The 25042-nt window shown below is 42.4% G+C and overlaps 1 protein-coding gene across 10 annotated transcripts in view; it reads left to right on the top strand.

Annotated features, from left to right (window-relative positions):
• Window positions 1–25042, top strand: part of Obsc (Obscurin) — a gene marked incomplete at its 5' end in the record, with an annotated part of 440143 nt that overhangs the window by 397216 nt on the left and 17885 nt on the right. For 9 of the 10 annotated variants that reach the window (XM_070082639.1, XM_070082647.1, XM_070082643.1 and 6 more), the window contains 7 exon segments: window positions 128–251; window positions 881–1005; window positions 3275–3490; window positions 4264–4405; window positions 20572–20733; window positions 21212–21387; window positions 21998–22296. In XM_070082639.1, coding sequence (XP_069938740.1) covers window positions 128–251; window positions 881–1005; window positions 3275–3490; window positions 4264–4405; window positions 20572–20733; window positions 21212–21387; window positions 21998–22296 — 1244 coding nt within the window. 10 annotated transcript variants of the gene reach the window in all.

Here is a 25042-nt window from a genome sequence, read left to right as displayed (position 1 = left end):
TTCTTGCTAATTTTTTTATGCAATATTTTGAAATTGACCTTTGGTATTGTCATGGGCATTCCTCTATCCCTGTTGTTGCTAAATTTTGTACGCAATATTTCGATGGTGGTGTTGGCCGCCGCTGCAGGGGCGAGAATGACAGAGAGACACTGACGAAGGTGCAGAAGGGAGAGTTGAACTTCAACATGGAGGCCTTCACACATATATCTGACGCTGCCAAGGACTTCATTGCTAAGCTTCTCATCTTTAAGGTGGGTTGTGTGTGTGTGTATACCTGGAGAGGGTGTGTATTTATATGTATGTGTGTGTCTGTGTATTTGTATTTGTGTGTATTTGTATGTATGTGTGTATGTATTTGTATTTGTCTGTGTGTGTGTGTATTTGCATTTGTGTATGCCTGTGTGTTGGTTTAGAAAGACACGTAAGCAAACACTATAACATATTTATTAGAAAACGTTTCGGTCCTGGGACCTTGATCACTTCTAAATGATCAAGGTCCCAGGACCGAAACGTTTTCTAATAAATATGTTATAGTGTTTGCTTACGTGTCTTTCTAAACCAACTTGTCGGTATTTATTACCAAGGTTTATACCATGCCTGTGTGTATACTCACCTGATTGTGGTTGGAGGGGTCGATTCATAGCTCCTGGCCCCGCCTCTTCACTGGTGTGTGTGAGTGCATGTGCGTGTCTGTGTAAATGCAGGCATTCGTGCACACACGATTATAATGATAATAATTTTTATTATTGTTATTATTATTATTATTATTCCTGTCGTCAATATTTTCTTCATTATCTCCACGAACACAAAAACCAGCCCTGAAATGTCCCTGGCTTCTCATCTCCCCGTATAAACCCTCAATGGACATTTTCTTTAACAGTCGGAGCTTCGCATGGACGTGAAGTCTGCTCTGAAACACCCGTGGATGGACCTGGCTCTCGACCAGCCTCGAGACCCCTATAGAATCAACACGGATAGACTTCGATCCTATTACTCCAGATTCAGGTCAGTGGTTTGGATCCCAGTTGTTGATTCTCATTGAGTTTTGAAGGCTAGGGATGGGGTTCAGAGACGTAGTCGAGGTGGTTTTCAAGGTTTGGGCGGGTACTGGACCTGACTTTCAGGGTTTAGGTAGGTACTTGACCTGGCTTTCAGGGTTCAGGGTTTTAGTCTAGGATTTTGAAAATGTTTCGAACAGGGTCGGGGTAGTGATTCGTGTTTAAAGGTTCGATCGCTTCGGGCGCCGAAGAGGTTCACTTGTGTCTCCAGCGTTCAATTTCTAGCGTTGAAAGTGCCGAAATGGGGTGTTCAATCCTTTTAAAAAGGCTTTTAAAAAAGGCTCAGCCGCGTCTCTGAAACGTAATGAGAAGGGTTTAATTCCTATCTAAAAGGTTTTAAGTGTGTGTGTGTGTGGGGGGGGGGGGGTTTGGTCCCTGGCTTTGAAAGGTGTGAAGAATGGTTCGCTTTCTGGTGTCGAGCTGTGGTTCGACTCTGTGCCTTGACGGGTGTCAAGGGTGTTTGACAATTTTCGTTCGTCTGCTACGATGTGTCTGTCTGCCTGTCATGCGAGTTTATGCTGATCTTTTCTGAGAGATATATAGACAGATGAGATAGATATATATATAGGTATATATATATATATATATATATATATATATATATATATATATATATATATATATATATATATATATATATAGGTATATAGATATAGATATATAGATATAAATATATAGATATATAGATATGTATGCTTAACAGTTTGCAAATGGGCGACATTATTTATTAACATTCTCTGTCCACAGCAGAATTCGAACCTGCACACACTGTGCATCAGTGTCCGCAGTGCTTTATCCACACAGCCAGACTCCTGTGTGGATCAAGTCATCGACACCATGCCTAACCCTTCTAGGGTAGGGTAGGTGCCTGAGCCCGAGCCTTTAGCTCATAAGACTGTCATTCCCATTAGCCCCCTTGGGGCGGGGATGGCGGACCAGAGAGGCCTAGCTTATGGCTAGGCCTGGGGACAGTTAGTCCCAAAGATGAGGAGGTACTTGTGCCTCCTCCCATGAGAGACTTAGGTCTCAGACACTCCCTAAAGAGGGAGCCAAGGCCGGGCCACCACTTGGAAAAGGCCCGGGCCGGGAGAATACCGGCGAATCTTTAATAATAATAATAATAAGTGGATCAAGTACTGTGTACTCTGATACCGAGATTGCAGGTTTGACTCCTGCTGTGGACTGAGAGATTTTTGTAAATAACACTGCTGTATATACACATGCGCATATATACACACGCATATGTACACACATATACATGTATATCCCTATTATGTTCAACACACCAGAGTGGTGTTACATGCGTCGTATCAACCAGCTTGTCAGCACAATAATTTACAATTACCTCGCCCATAGTTTTGACACCTGACACACACTTGTTTACAAATGACGTCGAGGCGTCAGGCTAAGTTGATACTATGTTCTAGTACGGTGAAAGCTGTCTTGACAGACGTAGGATCGAGTACTTTGCTGCGCTAGGATCGTAAGATTTTGAGACAAGGCGGGATCGCAGAGGAACAAGGATTTAGGAAGGGTGGAGCATATGTAGATTGTGTTTAAAGTGAAACATGTAAGTGAACGTTTGTGCTTAGAAAACGTATATGATAGGGTGGATAGAAGAGCACTGTGGCAAATTTTGCAAGTGTGGAATAATTGGTGGTAGGTTACTATAAGCAGTAATATTATTATACCAGTAGTGTGGCTCAGGTTAGGTTATGTAGGAGAGAGAGGGAGAGTTTTTTCACGTGTTTTTAAGTAGGGCTTAGCTGTGTGTGATGTCACTATGGTTGTTACACATATGGATGGGGTTGTAACCGCAAAGGTTACAGTGTTAGGAGCGAGGTATGAGATGCCAAGACGAATTTGATGCAGTGTGGGAGTTAAAAAAAGCTGGTTAGTCGGACTTGAGTCCTAGAGGTGAAAAGTACAGTGTCTGCACTCTGAAGGATGGGGGGGGGATGCTGTAGTCCTGAAGGTGAGTAGTACAGTACCTACACTCTGAAGGATGGGGGGGATGCTGTAGTCCTGAAGGTGGGTAGTACAGTACCTACACTCGGAAGGAAGGGAAGGGGGATGCTGTAGTCCTGAAGGTAGGTAGTACAGTACCCACACTCTGAAGGATGGGGGGGGGCTGTTATAGTTCAGATGGTCATTCTAAGTTACGATATCTCTGGGTCACCCTGCTGACGAAGACAACCTTCGACACACGCACACAGGGACTGGTACGGCAACGCCTCCTGCAGGCGCTGGTACCGCCGCAGGACCCTGGCCTCCTGCTTCACCCACCCCAGCAAGATGGTCTACCCCCCAGGAGAGGTGTACACGCCACCAGAGTCCCCAGAGAGAGAAATCCTACCCGCCAAGCCTGAGGACTACGAAATCCCTCACAGGGATTACTCCTACGAGCTCGATGTTATCAAGAACGACAGCAAGTGAGTTGCATTTGTTCGCTGTTCCTTATGCAAGTGATTGATTTTATTTCTCTTCTGTTCTTGTTCTAAGTTACTTCTATTTTTGTATTTTTCTTTTGCCTCTACTTCTGTTATCACTACCATTATTGGTACTATTATTGCTGATACTACTATATTACTACTACTACTACTACTATACTACTACTACTATACTACTACTACTACTACTACTATACTACTACTACTGGAAGGTTCCTTGATGTTGGTGAGGGGCTCTTGATTTAGGGAATTGGATCTGTGCTCCAGTTCCCCGAATTAAGCCTGAATGCCTTCCACATCCCCCCCAGGCGCTGTATAACCCTCCGGGTTTAGCGCTTCCCCCTTGATTATAATAATAATAATAATAATAATACTATACTACTACTACTACTACTACTACTACTATACTACTACTATACTACTACTACTATACTACTACTATACTACTACTACTATACTACTACTACTATACTACTACTACTATACTACTACTACTACTACTACTACTATACTACTACTCCTCTACTACAACATCTTGTGCTTGTTTCTCCCCTTCTTTATTCATTTAAAAGAGAGAGTTTAGTTTTAAGGATGAGCACCTTGATTATTAATGTTTTAAGGATCAGTATCCTGGTTTATTGCGGCTTAAAATGGATTGAAATCACAAGCTGACATTCCAAGATTTTTAGGTCACCAGTATCTTCAGACCACTGGTAAACACAACCACAACTACCACCACCTCTTCTTTCTACCAGTTACCAGCTGGGTCCAGATACCTACCTACTACAGCTGAGGGATGTAGAGTTCCCGTGTAGGCTGCGTTCCTACATGAAGGTAGCTACAGCCAGGTCACCTTCCTTTGCCATGAGTCTGAGAGAGAACGACTACGACTACTCTGTAAGTTAACACCCATAACTGCACTAAATTTTTTTTTTGGGGGGGTCAAATATTTTTTTTTTAGTTTCCCCTTTTTTTTTCTTAAGAGTTTTAATATTGCTGGTAGTAATATTTTTTATAGATAATTTATATTAATGATTTTCCAGTAGGTTTTAAAATTCAGAAATTTATTTTGAATTTTTATTAATATATATTAAACACGTAGGTATTTTTTCTTGTACTGCGTTATAGAAAAAACTATAATGAGAAATTTAGACCTGTATTTTTTTAGGGGGGGGAGGGGGAGATTCTGATTAATTTTGGAAAAATGTTAAAATGGATTTATTGGAGGAAATTGTTGAAGAGCTTGTGCAGTATTTATACCAGTATCCCTCTGTATAGATGATACCTGTATCCCTCTGTGTAGATGATACCTGTATCCCTCTGTATAGATGATACCTGTATCCCTCTGTGTAGACGATACCTGTATCCCTCTGTGTAGATACCTGTATCCCTCTGTGTAGATGATACCTGTATCCCTCTGTGTAGACGATACCTGTATCCTTCTGTGTAGACGATACCTGTATCCTGTGTAGACGATACCTGTATCCCTGTGTAGACGATACCTGTATCTGTGTAGACGATACCTGTATCCTGTGTAGACGATACCTGTATCCCTGTGTAGACGATATCTGTATCCCTCTGTGTACACGATACCTGTATCCCTCTGTGTAGACGATACCTGTATCCCTTTGTGTAGACAAAACTTGTATCCCTCTCTGTAAACGATACCTGTATCCGTCTGTAGGCGATACCTGTATCTACATCACTATAGATACTACCTGTATCCCTCTACATCACTAGATACTACCTGTATCCCTCTACATCACTAGATACTACCTGTATCCCTCTACATCACTAGATACTACCTGTATCCCTCTACATCACTAGATACTACCTGTATCCCTCTACATCACTAGATGCTACCTGTATCCCTCTACATCACTAGATACTACCTGTATCCCTCTACATCACTAGATACTACCTGTATCCCTCTACATCACTAGATACTACCTGTATCCCTCTACATCACTAGATACTACCTGTATCCCTCTACATCACTAGATACTACCTGTATCCCTCTACATCACTAGATACTACCTGTATCCCTCTACATCACTAGATACTACCTGTATCCCTCTACATCACTAGATACTACCTGTATCCCTCTACATCACTAGATACTACCTGTATCCCTCTACATCACTAGATACTACCTGTATCCCTCTACATCACTAGATACTACCTGTATCCCTCTATATCACTAGATACTACCTGTATCCCTCTATATCACTAGATACTACCTGTATCCCTCTCCACTATAGATGATACCTGTATCCCTCACTATGTCACTCAGTCCCCACAATGAAGGCAGACTTAGAGGTTTTGATCCAAGGTATTGAAGCCACGTAGCCTTAGATGATATCTCGTTACCTTCCATTGCCGAGGTGCTGTGGGGAGCCCCCTACGTGTTTACTGCTTTCCCTTGAATATAATAATAGCCATGGTTTAAAGAAGAGTTTAGTTGAACGCCATGCGTGATGCCAGAAACAGGTATACCTGTTGAACAGGGATAGCTATACCAGGTATTCCCAGACACTGGGTCACCTTAACACGGTGTTGGAGTGCGATTCGTAAGTGCCAAGGGGTAGGCCCCTCAAGCTAGGGTGCCACACACTTCACGGGGTGCCACGGGGTGCCACACTCCCTACAGGGCTCTTGCTTGGCAAAACCAATCATTCCTTACGGTCTAAATGATGGGGATATTTCCCCTTTCGTCTAAATCTGCCAGCACAAAGCCAATTATGGATATGGAAAAATTTGTATAGTCTTACTCTGTGATTTAAGGAATGGATTGATTGGAGACGGTGTCAAGTTGATGATGATTGAGGATAGTGATTGAAGCGATGAATAAACGAATAATTCTTTTATATACAAATTTAGATCAAATATGGGGCCCTACGATTTATCAGGAGACAGGACAAGTGTTTCCTGTCGCGGGTCTTAGTCATATGATGACCCGTAGCTGGAGCTTTTGGTCATCTGACCGAGGCCTTCCACTGGCTTACCAGTCTACCCTCTTAAAAAAATTAAATTAATCTTATTGTCCTGTGAGCAGCGGTTTGACCCCTGCAGACACAACTAGGTGAATACACACTCATTACGACGCCTCGTTGGAGGTTGTATTGCAGATTAGGTTAGGTAAGGTTAGTCGGGAAACAGGACGCGGGTCTTAGTCATTTGATGACCCGCAGCTGGAGCTTTTGGTCATCTGACAGAGGCCTTCCGCTGGCTTACCCCTCCACCCTTTGAAAATTATGGTTATAATTAAAACCATTAGGAATTATTATAGATGCATATTATTCTAATTTCTTGTCATTACTTTATTATCGGCAGTTAGGCCTTGTATTACATTACCGTTAACTGGCTATTTAGTAACGCTTGGCCATTATTACCCAGAATTCTTCACGCTAGGCCTCCTCAGGGACGCCTAGATTATCACGGATTCTCTTTATTTCCCGTGATATTCCGTGCATAGGTTGTAACAGTAAACTCAGTGTAAATGTTTTCCTGTGTGTAAATTTTAAATATTGTTCCGTGCGATAAGGGGATTTATCTTATGGTCTAAATGATAATGTTTAGTAACTCGGCACGAAGACCGTTTCGCCTCTGTCACGTGTATGGTTTATTGGTTGCCACGTGTATGGTTTATTGGTTGCACGTCCCAACCCTCTCGTGTGTGCTGGTGCTGTCAGTAGTCTGTGTGCTGGTGCTGTCAGTAGTCTGTGTGCTGGTGCTGTCAGTAGCCTCTGTGCTGGTGCTGTCAGTAGTCTCTGTGCTGGTGTTGTTAGTAGCCTCTGTGCTGGTGGTGTCAGTAGCCTCTGTGCTGGTGGTGTCAGTAGCCTCTGTGCTGGTGGTGTCAGTAGCCTCTGTGCTGGTGGTGTCAGTAGCCTCTGTGCTGGTGGTGTCAGTAGCCTCTGTGCTGGTGGTGTCAGTAGCCTCTGTGCTGGTGGTGTCAGTAGCCTCTGTGCTGGTGCTGTCAGTAGTCTCTGTGCTGGTGTTGTTAGTAGCCTCTGTGCTGGTGCTGTCAGTAGCCTCTGTGCTGGTGCTGTCAGTAGTCTCTGTGCTGGTGTTGTTAGTAGCCTCTGTGCTGGTGCTGTCAGTAGCCTCTGTGCTGGTGCTGTCAGTAGCCTCTGTGCTGGTGGTGTCAGTAGTCTGTGCTGGTGTTGTCAGTAGCCTCTGTGCTGGTGCTGTCAGTAATCTGTGCTGGTGCTGTCAGTAGTCTCTGTGCTGGTGTTGTTAGTAGCCTCTGTGCTGGTGCTGTCAGTAGCCTCTGTGCTGGTGGTGTCAGTAGCCTCTGTGCTGGTGGTGTCAGTAGTCTCTGTGCTGGTGTTGTCAGTAGCCTCTGTGCTGGTGCTGTCAGTAGTCTCTGTGCTGGTGCTGTCAGTAGTCTCTGTGCTGGTGTTGTCAGTAGTCTCTGTGCTGGTGTTGTCAGTAGCCTCTGTGCTGGTGCTGTCAGTAGCCTCTGTGCTGGTGCTGTCAGTAGTCTGTGCTGGTGCTGTCAGTAGCCTCTGTGCTGGTGCTGTCAGTAGTCTCTGTGCTGGTGCTCTCAGTAGTCTGTGCTGATGCTGTCAGTAGCCTCTGTGCTGGTGCTGTCAGTAGTCTCTGTGCTGGTGCTCTCAGTAGTCTGTGCTGATGCTGTCAGTAGCCTCTGTGCTGGTGCTGTCAGTAGTCTCTGTGCTGGTGCTCTCAGTAGTCTGTGCTGATGCTGTCAGTAGCCTCTTGTGCTGGTGCTGTCAGTAGCCTCTTGTGCTGGTACTGTCAGTTGTAACCTAAATTTGGCGAATACCACTGAGTGCCATCCGTACGTGACGGTGCTTAGGCGTCCCGAGCCTTCGTGACTGGATGGAATCTCATTACTGTACTCCCTGGCCGATCGTCTATAAACTTGTGTGTTGTCGGAGTCACTGGAGATCTCCAGCGAGTCTCCAAAGATCCTAAATTGCCCAGATGATTACAGTCGTAATCAGTATCTGGGAGCCACTATCTACATCCGTCCTTCAGTTCTGTCTCCAGAGTTAGTAAGCTTGATGTCTGGGGATCTGTTGACATCATTCTTTATCAGTGGTGGCCCCAGGGAAAGCATTAAGCTCCCAGGATGCTCACTTGTCCTAAAGGGAAAACTTTTTCCTCACTGTATACACTCTTTACTTGGTTTAATAATTTTCCGTTCTTAAATATTTATCTGCACTAATTTCACACTAGTTTATAATAATTGCATATTGTGTATATATATAATATACATGGACAGTGGACGGCTATTTATTACCGTTGCTTTATATCACTATCATTCCCCATTCGCTCACTAGATGGCAGGTTTCCGTGGAAACCAAATTTTTAGGTTCACAGTAATTCATATAAATCTAACTAATTTTTTCATATTAACATTGTAGAAACGACTCGTAAGGCACGTTGGGTTTTTTCTGCTACAATAATATGCACATTACAACTGCTCATGCATATATTTAATATATTTGGGAAATTGTATTTACTATCTCATCACTTGACAGAGTTGTATCTACATAAAGAAAAATGTCTATTTTATGGGGTGAAGCTAGGCTTCCGTATGATTTCTGGGATGCTAGGCGTCCGTATAATTTCTGGGAGGCTAGGCGTCAGTATGATTTCTGGGATGCTAGGCTTCCGTATGATTTCTGGGATGCTAGGCGTCCGTATAATTTCTGGGAGGCTAGGCGTCAGTATGATTTCTGGGATGCTAGGCTTCCGTATGATTTCTGGGATGCTAGGCGTCAGTATGATTTCTGGGATGCTAGGCTTCCGTATGATTTCTGGGATGCTAGGCTTCCGTATGATTTCTGGGATGCTAGGCGTCCGTATGATTTCTGGGATGCTAGGCTTCCGTATGATTTCTGGGATGCTAGGCGTCCGTATAATTTCTGGGATGCTAGGCGTCCGTATAATTTCTGGGAGGCTAGGCGTCAGTATGATTTCTGGGATGCTAGGCTTCCGTATGATTTCTGGGATGCTAGGCGTCAGTATGATTTCTGGGATGCTAGGCTTCCGTATGATTTCTGGGATGCTAGGCGTCCGTATAATTTCTGGGATGCTAGGCGTCCGTATAATTTCTGGGAGGCTAGGCGTCAGTATGATTTCTGGGATGCTAGGCTTCCGTATGATTTCTGGGATGCTAGGCGTCAGTATGATTTCTGGGATGCTAGGCTTCCGTATGATTTCTGGGATGCTAGGCGTCCGTATAATTTCTGGGATGCTAGGCGTCCGTATAATTTCTGGGAGGCTAGGCGTCAGTATGATTTCTGGGATGCTAGGCTTCCGTATGATTTCTGGGATGCTAGGCGTCCGTATGATTTCTGGGATGCTAGGCGTCCGTATAATTTCTGGGAGGCTAGGCTTCCGTATGATTTCTGGGATGCTAGGCTTCCGTATGATTTCTGGGATGCTAGGCTTCCGTATGATTTCTGGGATGCTAGGCTTCCGTATGATTTCTGGGATGCTAGGCTTCCGTATGATTTCTGGGATGCTAGGCGTCAGTATGATTTCTGGGATGCTAGGCGTCAGTATGATTTCTGGGATGCTAGGCTTCCGTATGATTTCTGGGATGCTAGGCTTCCGTATGATTTCTGGGATGCTAGGCTTCCGTATGATTTCTGGGATGCTAGGCTTCCGTATGATTTCTGGGATGCTAGGCGTCAGTATGATTTCTGGGATGCTAGGCGTCAGTATGATTTCTGGGATGCTAGGCTTCCGTATGATTTCTGGGATGCTAGGCTTCCGTATGATTTCTGGGATGCTAGGCTTCCGTATGATTTCTGGGATGCTAGGCTTCCGTATGATTTCTGGGATGCTAGGCGTCAGTATGATTTCTGGGATGCTAGGCGTCAGTATGATTTCTAGGATGCTAGGCGTCAGTATGATTTCTGGGATGCTAGGCGTCAGTATGATTTCTGGGATGCTAGGCGTCAGTTTTTTGGACGTGGTATGGGAGTAGTGGTAATAATGTGTATTTTAGAATGCCAGAGCAATAGTCAATCCTCCATCTTCTTGGCGGTAGTATCTTGTCGGTCAGGAAACACGGCATCTTTCTCAGATGACCCGTTAACCGATTAACCATCCGCTGGCCTACTCAAGCTAGATTTTTACACACACACAAAAGCAGAACAGCACTCCTGTTAGTATCCTAAGATGGTTCCTGATCCTCCTCTGCGTCTCCTCTTAATATAATTCCATCTTTGAAGAGTTGACCCGGCGTTTATACACAGACAATAAGGTAATATATGTATATATGTACAAATCTTTCAAAATAGCGTCTGTAGATAGCACTCTAATATTGCATTGAAATTGTACAGCTGTATAATAACTTTTGTTCACAATGAATAAGCTAATCTTCAACTGTGATGTGTATATTGTATTGATCATTTACCAGTAGGCTACCTGACGTAACATTAACAGATAACGTAAGGCACAAGAGTAACAGGTATACATTGATCTTATGTATTTTGTACAGTGTTAAATTTATATATTCTCACTGTTAATTCTGCCAGGAATGTTATTAACCTTGCCACCCAGTAGACTAAAGTTCCAAAGCTTGCAAATCTTTGTTGATTTTCTGTAGTTCCTCCTGCGAGTCAGGACATGCTGGAGGAAAGAGAGTTCTGATTGGTTGGTTCGAGTCTCAGGAAGTTGGCGGCTTTCCTGATTGGCTGGAGACGAGCCAATCCCCTCTCGCTAAACTCTTGCTGAAGAACCTGATGTTTGGTGCGATTTTTAGGAAATTTCGAAATTGGAGATATTAACCTAAAATTAATAAGAAATGTGTATCTTAAAAAATTATTGAATTTCCCAAAACATCAGACTCTTCGTAGAAAAAAAAATATATATATATAAATTTCCTCCCTATGGCTTTGATGATGGAAATATCAATTTGTTAAATTTAATTCTATAAATAAAAATTAATTAGCCGATAAAACAAGTTTTTTCTAACTAAATAATAACAGATTGAGATTAATAATACTAATTATTAAAATGCACAATGATACAGATTTAATAACGGTAACATATCGGCCAATTACAAAATTTAATTTATTTTTTTAAGTCTCCGAATACAATATTCTATTAGCCTAAATAGCATATTTTTTATTATAAATTCTCAAGCTTATAGTAAATAATTTTTAAGCGAAAGTAACCTAAAAAACATTAATTGAATTTTCCATCGGCAGTTTTGTAACTTTAGATAAAGTTTGTCTTCTTAAGTAGTGTTTAATATGTAAATTTCTCTGTTTACCTTTTTTGTTGTTCTTAGTTATATTTTTTCACGTTTTATGAATCAAATATTTTTCCGTGTTTTCACCTTTTTTTTCCATGTTATCTTTCTTCATATTTATCTTCTGTTTTTTAAATGTCTTTTTTTTAGGATTTTGTTGAATTTTGCTTTTGTAGTTAAATGTGTGTCAGTGCCTGTTAACATTTTCTCTTTTACATTATTAATTAAAGCTGGCTTTATCAGCTGCAGCTGGCTTTATCCGTTGCAGCTGGCTTTATCAGCTGCAGCTGGCTTTATCCGTTGCATCTGGCTTTATCAGCTGCAGCTGGCTTTATCCGTTGCATCTGGCTTTATCAGCTGCAGCTGGCTTTATCCGTTGCATCTGGCTTTATCCGCTGCAGCTGGCTTTATCAGCTGCAGCTGGCTCAATCACTGCTTCGCTCCCTGTTCACTGTTGTCTTCTCTTTCCACAACATCCTGTGTACCTGATCCACTCACCTTTTCTATCCTCACCTGTTTCCCCATTTCCCGTTTTCGTGTCACCATTACCCATTTTCTTGTAGCATAGTTATACGTGTTTATATCCTCAGTTACCTTTGTAGATTAAATTTTCTTGTTGCATAGTTATACGTGTTTATATCCTCAGTTACCTTTGTAAATTAAATTTTCTTGTAGCATAGTTATACGTGTTTATATCCTCAGTTACCTTTGCAAATTAAATTTTCTTGTAGCATAGTTATACGTGTTTAAATCCTCGTTACCATTGTAAACAAAAAGAATTCAGTTATGTGTATCCTTTCAGTTATTACCTCTGTTTTTAATTTTCATACTGATTATCTGTGTTCGTATCCTCATTCTCTGTCTCGAGGCTATTATTATTATTATTATTATTATTTTACAGCCTGTGTTTTTGCAGTATTTTTGTATACTGAATAAATGCCCTTTGCTGCCTCCTAAATTATATATCACTTGATTGCTTCCCCCATCTTTTTTTTAAATAGTGAAATGTGCAAATTTTTCCTCATTTTTACATCAGTTAAAATAGCAGACGAACCTTGCTGAAATTTACGTAACGTAAAATAATTTGCCCTAAATTATCTGACAATTTGCATAACTTTCACTTTTTATTAATGGACAGCGACTCTCTAGGCTGCTGTACCGTTTTAATACAGTCTTGTCTATCCATGTTTGTGCTTCTACTAATCTAGCCTCAGTACCTGTAAGGTCATAAACATGCTGATCCTGTGCATTTCCAAACTTCCTGTGGCTGTTTCGTTACCCTGTCTCCTTCTCTATCCCCTGTTACTCCTTTCTCCACCCTGGCAGGGCATACACGGTTGACCTCTCCCGAGTTCGCCCCTACACGGTGAGATGTCATCATGTGTCCTTTGCCTTCATTCCTCAGGTGAAAGGGGAATCTGCATCGTTCGAGTCGTCTAGATCTCACCGGTACCAGCCCAAGCGCAAGGGACCCTTCAAGCCCACGCAGTTTGTAGTCTGGAGCGACAGTGAACGGGAAAGCAGAAAGAGGATCAAGAGTTTCGAGCACACGGAAAGATACAGTAGCACACAACATCCTACTACCCTAAGCGTGCAGGATAGGCAGAGACGAGCCCTGAGCCTGGATGCCAGGGATAGAGCTCTAGCCGAGGCTCGCGCTATCCATGCATTATCTGTTGATCCTGAAGGTGGAGAGTACCACAGACATCACCTCCAACAGGGCCACCGCCACCAGCATCACGAGTTGACCACCACCACCTACGGTGTCCAACGAATGCGGCCCCAAGTCCAACCTCTCCCCGAACTCCCGTGTCCAACCTGTGGCAATCCAGACTACCAACCCGAGTAGATACTGTCCAAACTCCTTATTTTTTAAGACCTTCCTCTGAGGACTCCTGCCACCACCACTTCCCTTCTTCCTCTGCTACCCGAAACACCGCATTTAATTACGTATTTAACGCTCTGTAACTAGCCGTAACTCAATTAACTTGCTCTAGCAACTAGCTGACACTCGTTGCTTGCTCTATTTTTTCAGCTCAAATAGTTTTTCTTCGTTATGTTGTATATTAATGGACATAGAGTATGATTTGCTTTTTATATGAACTTTTTTTAGTAAGCTGTAATATTAATTTTCTCTCTTATTCAAAATTTCTCCCGCTTCCATTTTCTTTATCGTAGAAAATATTCTGACAAAATGCAGTAACTTTAATATTTTAGTTTGACTCATTTTAGTCCTTGTTTCAAACTTAACGAAAATAAGCCACACTTTTTGGCTTTCTTGGGTTTTAAACCCTCAGGAATTAATCCGAACGAAGTCTTCTTCACCCACCTTCCTTTGAACGAACGAATTCGTTATCTCCTCGGAGTGTTTGTATTTTTTCCAGTTTGTCCTTGTGACTTGTCGAGATATCGAAAACAAATCGAACGAAGTAGTCGCTGCTCTGTCTTTGTCTCTGTTATCTCCCCAGCAGTCTCAAAGTTTCTGACCAGAGGCTTCAAGGCCCCTATCTAGATTACTTTTATCTATATCAGTAGATGTCCAGCTCTGTGATCTGTTGGAACGTTTAGATAAAGAAGGTACCTCGTCCTATGGAAGGGGAATTTACATTCCTAGTTACCCCCCTTCTCGTTCGTTCAAATTTAAAATGATCGTTGCGTATATAAACATCTGGTCCTTGATTCTTCCACAGCCTTTAGTATATTTGCTCGTAATTACATATCGCATTTCTAGTGATTTTTTTCATGTCTAATTGAGCTGAAAATTCACTGTACATATCTTGGGCTCTGCAGTAAAAAACAGACATGATAATGATGTATGTTAATATTTTTATTTTCCGTCCCGGGATTGTATCACCAACTAACCTTTCTGAATAACTACCACCACCAGGGTTTTTTTTAATAGTGTACCCTTTTAAAACCTGTCTAGAAATGTTCACTTATGTTCCTAACGTTTCTAGCACTAATTTGCTCACGGTGATGCGAGTTAACCCGCCGTATTTCTTCAGACTAGAGCTTTGACGACCCCGTCACCGTTAAAGACTAACGTCAACAGAACCTTCCCTTCTATCTTGGGACCCACCCAGCCCAACCAATTAGGGAGGTCTGTTCTCTCTAGCCTGTAGTTCTGATTCGCTCTCTTGCCTTTTACTGCCTCTTGCCAAGACACCTGAGACTGACTCGAGAGACAAAGACTGTCCACAGCGACGTCTCCGCCACCGACCAGCCAGTTTTCCTATGTTCGAAACCAGATAACCTACAATTTGAAAAAATATGGAGAACATAGAACAGTGTAGCCCAGCTGGACGATGAATTAGCAAGCATAAATATTTAGTAGGTGTTTATTGGTACTGTGGACATGACAGCTCTCTTCATTGAACACTTAAAGTATGAGAGAATGCAAAATAGATTCCAGTTCTTTTACGGCTCCTGGAATTGTTTCCAGAATTTGAATTTTGTGTTTTTTGTAGAGTCGTGAAGACGAGTTTCAACTCGGCCTTTATTTCTTATCCTCCAGATTATCTAAGTACACCAAAAATTATCAAATGGAAAAAAAAATATTAGGAATAAAGAACTTTAAAATTTATATAAAATATTCCAGGCTTTTTGATAGCAATTTCTTGGTCAATGTTTTCATAATTTGTTTCATTTTATTAAATCTGTCACTTTAAGATCAAAATATACCATTGTAATATATGCTTTAAGGGCAATGTTAAGGCTGTTGTCCCCAATGCATGGGCGTTGATCCCTTGGATGGCCTTGCAAGACCTGAAAATACTGTTTGATGCCCTAAATGACCACCTTGGATTCATTTTTTGAGTTGTTTGCTTGTGTTGTTTACCTACTTAGTGTTGCTGAAGTTAAGAGTATTGGTGTGTCTGCTTTGTATGGGTGATGTACATGAATTGGGGGGGGGGGAATGGAGTGACCGAGGCCTGGTCATGGTCCGGGTCTCGGGGGGCGTTGACACCCGGAACACCCTCCAGGTATCCCATCAAGGAAAGCTTCCATAATGCTGGTGAAATGCTCTAGATCCAGGGGATAAACGGAGCTACTCCTCCAGTTGGACCCAGCTCAATTACCTATTACCGAGCCACTGTACAATCCATTTGGCTTGAGCGCTTCCCCATGAATGTAATATAATAATGGCGCCCTGAATGCTTCGCGCCCAAAAAAATAAATCCGTTTTCCATAATAAAAGCAAAAGTTTTGAAACTAGATGGTGTGTGCTCCAACAATAGTAAAGAAAAGATACCTATTTACAGAATAAGCTTTTTACTGGGACAACGTTTAGATAGGCATAAGGTTTGTCAGGAAACTGGACAAGTGTTTCCTGACGCGGGTCTTAGTCATATGGTGACCCACAGCTGGAGCTTTTGGTCATCTGACCGAGGCCTTCCACTAACAACGTTTTAGATCTGTTAAGAGCTTTATCAAACCAGAGAGGATATATAAAACGCACGCGGGTGTATATGATATATATATGTCGTGCCGAATAGGTAAAACTGGTCAATTAGCAAGAACTCGTTTAAAATTAAGTCCTTTCTAAAATTTTCTCTTATACGTTTAAAGGTATATTTTTTTTATTTATGTTAATGTAAAAATTAATAATTTTGTACCAAAAGAACCTTAGAAAACTTACCTAACCTTATTATAACAAGGGCAATTAAATTTAGCCTAATCCAACTAAATATATTTTAGATACGTTTACAGTAATATAATACTAAACAAACACAGTGAAATATATTTTTTCGTCAGGTTCAGAATGATTTTTGCGAAATTATTGCATACACAAACCTTCGCTTGCCTTATTCGGCAAGAAGAGCGTTGCTATTTAAGCCAAGATAGCAAGTTTTACATATTCCACACACACACACACAAATATATATATATATATATATATATATATATATATATATATATATATATATATATATATATATATATATATATATATATGTCGTGCCGAATAGGCATAACTTGCGATCTTGGCTTAAATAGCAACGCTCATCTTGCTATATAGGACAAACGAAAATTTGTGTATGCAATAATTTCGCCAAAATCATTCTGAACCTAACGAAAAAAATATATTTCATTGTGTTTGTTTAGTGTTAAATTACTATAAACAAATCTAAAATATATTTAGTTGGGTTAGGCTAAAATAAATTGCTCTTGTTATTACAAGGTTAGGTAAGTTTTCTAAGTTGCTTTTGGTGCAAAATTAAAATTTTTTACATTAACATTAATGAAAAAAATATATCTTTAAACTTATAAGAGAAAATTTTGGAAAGGACTTAATTTTAAATGACTTCTTGCTAACTGACCAGTTTTACATATTCGGCACGACATTATATATATATATATATATATATATATATATATATATATATATATATATATATATATATATATATATATATATATATATATATATATATATACTATATGAGTATACGATACTTTGTAATCAATGTAAGTATATTATATATTTTGGTCCCATTCAAAGTTTATACTGTAAAATACTTTCAAAATCGTAGCATTGTGACCTCTAGCATGATTTGCAGTTTTTTTTTGTGATTGATTTATCGAGTTTTCTCATCGGGAAATTACTTTTTTTTTGTCCCTTAATGCATTTTGTTTTTTATATACTTTTGTTACTTGTTGCACAATGTAATTTGCTGTCATGCATTTAAATTTGATTTCTAAAATTCGTGTTGCTACCTCCCATATTTTGTTTCCTTCCATCTATGACTTCCTGTGTTTATTGCTGTGTTCCATCATTTCCCGCATTCCATACCTCCAAGTTTTCCAGTAAGTCTAACCTCGGTGTAGCCTTGGTACTCCTATCCTCCAGAATACCTCCCAGTTTTCCAGTAAGTCTAGCCTCGGTGTAGCCTTGGTACTCCTATCCTCCAGAATACCTCCCAGTTTTCCAGTAAGTCTAGCCTCGGTGTAGCCTTGGTACTCCTATCCTCCAGAATACCTTCCAGTTTTCCAGTAAGTCTAGCCTCGGTGTAGCCTTGGTACTCCTATCCTCCAGAATACCTTCCAGTTTTCCAGTAAGTCTAGCCTCGGTGTAGCCTTGGTACTCCTAACTTCCAGAATACCTTCCAGTTTTCCAGTAAGTCTAGCCTCGGTGTAGCCTTGGTACTCCTAACTTCCAGAATACCTTCCAGTTTTCCAGTAAGTCTAGCCTCGGTGTAGCCTTGGTACTCCTAACTTCCAGAATACCTCCCAGTTTTCCAGTAAGTCTAGCCTCGGTGTAGCCTTGGTACTCCTAACTTCCAGAATACCTCCCAGTTTTCCAGTAAGTCTAGCCTCGGTGTAGCCTTGGTACTCCGAACTTCCAGAATACCTTCCAGTTTTCCAGTAAGTCTAGCCTCGGTGTAGCCTTGGTACTCCTAACTTCCAGAATACCTTCCAGTTTTCCAGTAAGTCTAGCCTCGGTGTAGCCTTGGTACTCCGAACTTCCAGAATACCTTCCAGTTTTCCAGTAAGTCTAGCCTCGGTGTAGCCTTGGTACTCCGAACTTCCAGAATACCTTCCAGTTTTCCAGTAAGTCTAGCCATGGTACTCCTATCCTCTACTTACCCGAGCACACTCCAGGTCCGTCACTTTATCTCCCTATGTCACTTATCCTTTCCTTGCGTCCACCTTTTCCGTCCAGCCTTTGCGTCCAGCCTTTCCGTCGTTCTGCGTCAATGTCCGTCCGAATACAACCTAATTAGTCAAAACAGCATGTCAAGACTTTTCAAGGAATTTAATAAAGATTTCGCATTTTTCTTGTGACCAACCTCTGCTAATGTTTTTGTGAGGTTTCATTTTTTGAGAGTTTACCCTCTTTGAAACCCATTTTTTTTATAAATTTTCCTCCCAAATCCCATTACTTTGAGTCACCCCTTCAAAGACCCGGTTTTTGTGAGCGATCTAATTGAAGCCCCTCATTTTTTTTTTGAGTTATCCTTCGAATTCACGTTTTCCTATGAACTTCAAATGCAGTTTTTTTTTTTTTGTTTTATTCCCTAACGAAAAGCAGAGAATTCTGCTTGTATAGTTTTCGAAAATATTCTGTTCTTGACAGCAATTTCTCAAGTATAAAAAAAAAAAGTTGCCAAATGTCTAAAATTCATTGCTTAAATATAACTTTTTAAAATGATTGAACATATATGTATATAAATTAAGATATTTCTGCTATACTTAAAATACAGATGGACCCGATTTCAATGTTTGAAATCGGGTCCATCTTTTTGAAACACCCTGTATTGCAGTGTCAAGGGTAACTTGCGTAAATTCTATTCTATTTGATTCGCCGGTAATCCCGGCCCGGGTCTCTTCCATTTTGGTGACCCGGCATTGGCTCCCCGGGTAGGGAAGTGACATCCATCGTTACTTGCACCTGTGTGGCAGGTCTTCAGCAGGAAGGGGGGGGTACCTCACCGGCCCTATGGCCAGATGACGTACCAAACGTCAGTGTGCACTAACAGTGGCTGGGGTGCAGTGCAATGGAGGCCCAAAGCAGGCCCTCGCAACAACTTCAGCGGGGGGGTGGATGACATGCAAGGACTGGAAGTAAGGTTTCCAAGTCCCTGACAGCTAAGTACACAAGATGTGCTGCCTCATTCTCTCGGGTCTGCCCTACTGGGGTCATTGGGAAGTGTCTACGGCGAAGGGGCATCGTAGCCGGGCAGTCTAACAGGTAGTGCACCAAGGGCTGCGGAACCATTCGGTCACAATGGGCACAGAGCTCCTCTCGTGCCCGTTCAACAATCCGGGCAGTGGTGGGATACCCTAAGCGTAGGCGGTGGATATGCACCCTCAGTTCCCTGGACTGTGTCCGAAGACCTGGAGGGGGCACCCTGTGGGTCGCCCTGACATACCAACAGAGGCTCCGTGAATCCCCAGGATCAGGGAATGGGCGCCTCGCTGCACCAGCAGCTAACAGCGCAATCTGGCTGAGGCTGATGGAGATCGCAGCATGTGGCTGTGCCTCGAGGGTTGCAGTCCTAGCAGCCTCATCTGCAGCATCAACTTGCGTAAATTATTTATTATTAAAGATTAGCCGGTATTCTCCCGGCCCGGGCCTTTTCCAAGTGGTGGCCCGGCCTTGGCTCCCTCTTTAGGGAGTGTCTGAGACCTAAGTCTCCCATGGGAGGAGGCACAAGTACCTCCTCATCTTTAGGACCAACTGTCCCCAGGCCTAGCCCCAAGCTAGGCCTCTCTGGTCTGTCATCCCCGCCCCAAGGGGGCTAATGGGAATGACAGTCTTGTGAGCTGTAAGCTCGGGCTCAGGCACCTACCCTACCCTAGAAGGGCTGGGCATGGTGTCGATGAACTTGCGTAAATTATACGAACATCAGTAGGTGAATTTATCTACTGAAATTATACCAGCAGTGAGAACTTATGTAAATTTACTTCCTTAGTTTCATATAAATTCGTTTATCTTAACATATATAGGAATATTTTATAATTAAAAAATATTTATAAATAAATGGGTTATAAATCACCAGTGGTTATCTTTTTTTACAATTCTTAAATAATATAAATTTGCTTAATACATACACACACAAGCTCTTTGAACGAGCGTATTTGTAAATAATATAAATAATATATATATTCTCCCCTCTCCCTCATCCACTACTGTTCTCAACACTGACAAACATTTCTACCATCGTGATGTCTATGAACGTTTCTGCCTGTCTACACGTCACATAACGTCCTTGCCCGCCATATCAACAAAACGCGCGTCGTCACCTCTACACACCATTGCGCCGTGATACGACGTAAACGACCCCTAAACATCGCCCTTGACGCTGGAACGACGCCACGACAGCGGGTGCCTGTGGTACACGAACGTCGTCGCTTCACAGACGTTATGGACGAGGAAATAGACGATGAACGACGCCGGACCATCCTGGACAAACGCACGGCCAAGTTCATCAGAGGACGCATGGAGACGTGCGCTCTCGACGTGCCCAGAAGACTCAAAAGAGAAGTAGGTAGTTTTGATACACGTAGATCATATGGGGTTAGAGGTCAGGCTGGGATCAGATGGAATGTGACAGGGGAAACTAAGCTAGTTTTTGCCCCCACAATGTAACTATTATATAGAATAGTGTAACACACTGCTGGTGTTCCCACAATGTAACTACCGTATAGAATAGTGTAGCAGCACACCCCTGGTGTTCCCACAATGTAACTAGCGTATACAATAGTGTAGCAGCACACTGCTGGTGTTCCCACAATGTAACTAGCGTATAGAATAGTGTAACAGCACACTGCTGGTGTTCCCACAATGTAACTAGCGTATAGAATAGTGTAACAGCACACTGCTGGTGTTCCCACAATGTAACTAGCGTATAGAATAGTGTAGCAGCACACCCCTGGTGTTCCCACAATGTAACTGTTATATACAATAGTGTAGCAGCACACCCTTAGTGTATCTCTGCTAAAACATACACATCCCTTGACAGATCCCAGCCCGGCTAGCGATCACTGAAGACCCGGTCTCCCAGCTTCAGGAAGTGAGCTTCGGGACGCCGCCCTTCCTGAGGGAGAAGCCTGACACCTGTGCCATTACCGACGGGTGCCCTCTCTCCCTGACAGTGGTCATCAGTGGGGACCCTGAACCACTAGTACAGTGGTACAAGTGAGTACAGCTACCACCATTCATATTATCACTACCACCATCACTTTCCATCCTTCTACCACCATCCCTGCTACCAGCATCCCTACAACAACCTTCCGAGCTACCACCAGTTCACTCGTACCACCATCCTTTATGTTGAATAAGTTATACGGACGGAGGATCAAGCCTTCACCGCTCGTTGTGCGAGTTTAGTTCTCCATATTAACAAACCAATGCAATAATGAATACAAATCGGAGATTTATTTTGTAATATATATATATATATATATATATATATATATATACATATATATATATATATATATATATATATATATATATATATATATATATATATACATATATATTAGCATCAATGTCAGAAAATGACAGGAACATCGCTTTTGTTCCCACTAGGAAACTGTTGGTCATATTCTATATGATAGTTACATGGTGGGAGCAAACGCTTGCTATGTTACCATGTTACGTTCTGTTGCACATTGGGAACAAGAGCTATATTCCCTATGTTATTTTAGGTATATGATCGTTCTTTGTTACATTCCCCACTACGTTATCTTATGTATATAGTTACATGGGAAAAAAAGCTATGTTCCCTGCCATTCCCAAACAGGAACGAGGTTATCCTGGGGGAGACAGAGAGAATAAGTATGGAGAACGTACCTGGCCGGTCCATTCTCAAGTTCTCAGAGTGCCACGACTTCGACGTGGGTCTGTACAAGGTGGTGGCCAGGAACCAGATGGGCGAGGCCAGCCACAAGTTCCGTCTGGTCCAGGGCCACATCCCTGGCCCTTGCGACTGTCCAGTGGTGACGGAGGTCTCGGACACGGAGGCTCTGGTGCGCTGGAGGCCTCCCATCGATGACGGAGGTTCTCACGTCCTGTGCTATCACCTGCAGAAAAAACTTCACGGTAAGTCAGAATCGCTAGCGCTGACACTTCTTGTTTTTTCTGTAGCATTTAACGCTTATTGAACGGAGGATCGAACCTACAGAATAGGTTTAAGGCTTGTTTCTGAATATAATAATATAGTTTATATATAATTAATAACCATAAGACCTCGATCAATTAAACCCTCTGATAAGAGATCTGAAGCTAACCTTCTTAGGATCAAATCTGGCTACCCGCTCTTCTACTGGGGGCGCACACGTCTCGCCCATGGTTTTATAATTACCGGGGTGACTGTAGGGACCTCGGGGAACTTTCAGAACACTTTTTACAGTAATAATTTAATGGGGTTTTAATTTTCTGGTTATTGTTTGGTGCCACAATATTTCTGTTGTGTGTTTGTTACTCTGATTGTTGATTTTTATCCTTGATTTTGTGTTGTTTACGTCTACAAAAACTAGAAACTAGACATCTACAAAAAACTAGCTATGTACAACACAACTTAAAGTGATTGACATCTGTCAGAGGGGAAGTACTAATGATTGGCACCTGTCAGAGGGGAAGTGCTAATGATTGGCACCTGTCAGAGGGGAAGTACTAATGATTGGCACCTGTCAGAGGGGAAGTACTAATGATTGACACCTGTCAGAGGGGAAGTACTAATGATTGTCACCTGTCAGAGGGGAAGTACTAATGATTGTCACCTGTCAGAGGGGAAGTACTAATGATTGACACCTGTCAGAGGGGAAGTACTAATGATTGTCACCTGTCAGAGGGGAAGTACTAATGATTGTCACCTGTCAGAGGGGAAGTACTAATGATTGACACCTGTCAGAGGGGAAGTACTAATGATTGTCACCTGTCAGAGGGGAAGTACTAATGATTGACACCTGTCAGAGGGGAAGTACTAATGATTGTCACCTGTCAGAGGGGAAGTACTAATGATTGTCACCTGTCAGAGGGGAAGTACTAATGATTGACACCTGTCAGAGGGGAAGTACTAATGATTGTCACCTGTCAGAGGGGAAGTACTAATGATTGGCACCTGTCAGAGGGGAAGTACTAATGATTGTCACCTGTCAGAGGGAAAGTACTAATGATTGACACCTGTCAGAGGGGAAGTACTAATGATTGACACCTGTCAGAGGGGAAGTACTAATGATTGACACCTATCAGAGGGGAAGTACTAATGATTGGCACCTGTCAGAGGGGAAGTACTAATGATTGGCACCTGTCAGAGGGGAAGTACTAATGATTGACACCTGTCAGAGGGGAAGTACTAATGATTGGCACCTGTCAGAGGGGAAGTACTAATGATTGGCACCTGTCAGAGGGGAAGTACTAATGATTGACACCTGTCAGAGGGGAAGTACTAATGATTGGCACCTGTCAGAGGGGAAGTACTAATGATTGGCACCTGTCAGAGGGGAAGTACTAATGATTGACACCTGTCAGAGGGGAAGTACTAATGATTGGCACCTGTCAGAGGGGAAGTACTAATGATTGACACCTGTCAGAGGGGAAGTACTAATGATTGACACCTGTCAGAGGGGAAGAACTAATGATTGACACCTGTCAGAGGGGAAGTACTAATGATTGACACCTGTCAGAGGGGAAGTACTAATGATTGACACCTGTCAGAGGGGAAGTACTAATGATTGGCACATGTCAGAGGGGAAGTACTAATGATTGGCACCTGTCAGAGGGGAAGTACTAATGATTGGCACCTGTCAGAGGGGAAGTACTAATGATTGGCACCTGTCAGAGGGGAAGTACTAATGATTGGCACCTGTCAGAGGGGAAGTACTAATGATTGACACCTGTCAGAGGGGAAGTACTAATGATTGGCACCTGTCAGAGGGGAAGTACTAATGATTGGCACCTGTCAGAGGGGAAGTACTAATGATTGGCACCTGTCAGAGGGGAAGTACTAATGATTGGCACCTGTCAGAGGGGAAGTACTAATGATTGGCACCTGTCAGAGGGGAAGTACTAATGATTGGCACCTGTCAGAGGGGAAGTACTAATGATTGGCACCTGTCAGAGGGGAAGTACTAATGATTGGCACCTGTCAGAGGGGAAGTACTAATGATTGGCACCTGTCAGAGGGGAAGTACTAATGATTGGCACCTGTCAGAGGGGAAGTACTAATGATTGGCACCTGTCAGAGGGGAAGTACTAATGATTGGCACCTGTCAGAGGGGAAGTACTAATGATTGGCACCTGTCAGAGGGGAAGTACTAATGATTGGCACCTGTCAGAGGGGAAGTACTAATGATTGGCACCTGTCAGAGGGGAAGTACTAATGATTGGCACCTGTCAGAGGGGAAGTACTAATGATTGGCACCTGTCAGAGGGGAAGTACTAATGATTGACACCTGTCAGAGGGGAAGTACTAATGATTGGCACCTGTCAGAGGGGAAGTACTAATGATTGGCACCTGTCAGAGGGGAAGTACTAATGATTGACACCTGTCAGAGGGGAAGTACTAATGATTGACACCTGTCAGAGGGGAAGTACTAATGATTGGCACCTGTCAGAGGGGAAGTACTAATGATTGGCACCTGTCAGAGGGGAAGTACTAATGATTGACACCTGTCAGAGGGGAAGTACTAATGATTGGCACCTGTCAGAGGGGAAGTACTAATGATTGGCACCTGTCAGAGGGGAAGTACTAATGATTGACACCTGTCAGAGGGGAAGTACTAATGATTGGCACCTGTCAGAGGGGAAGTACTAATGATTGGCACCTGTCAGAGGGGAAGTACTA

The sequence above is a fragment of the Cherax quadricarinatus genome, chromosome 7 (assembly GCF_038502225.1).
Source record: "Cherax quadricarinatus isolate ZL_2023a chromosome 7, ASM3850222v1, whole genome shotgun sequence".
NCBI classification, from domain to species: Eukaryota; Metazoa; Arthropoda; class Malacostraca; order Decapoda; family Parastacidae; genus Cherax; species Cherax quadricarinatus.
This window is presented reverse-complemented; position numbering and strand designations above follow the sequence as displayed.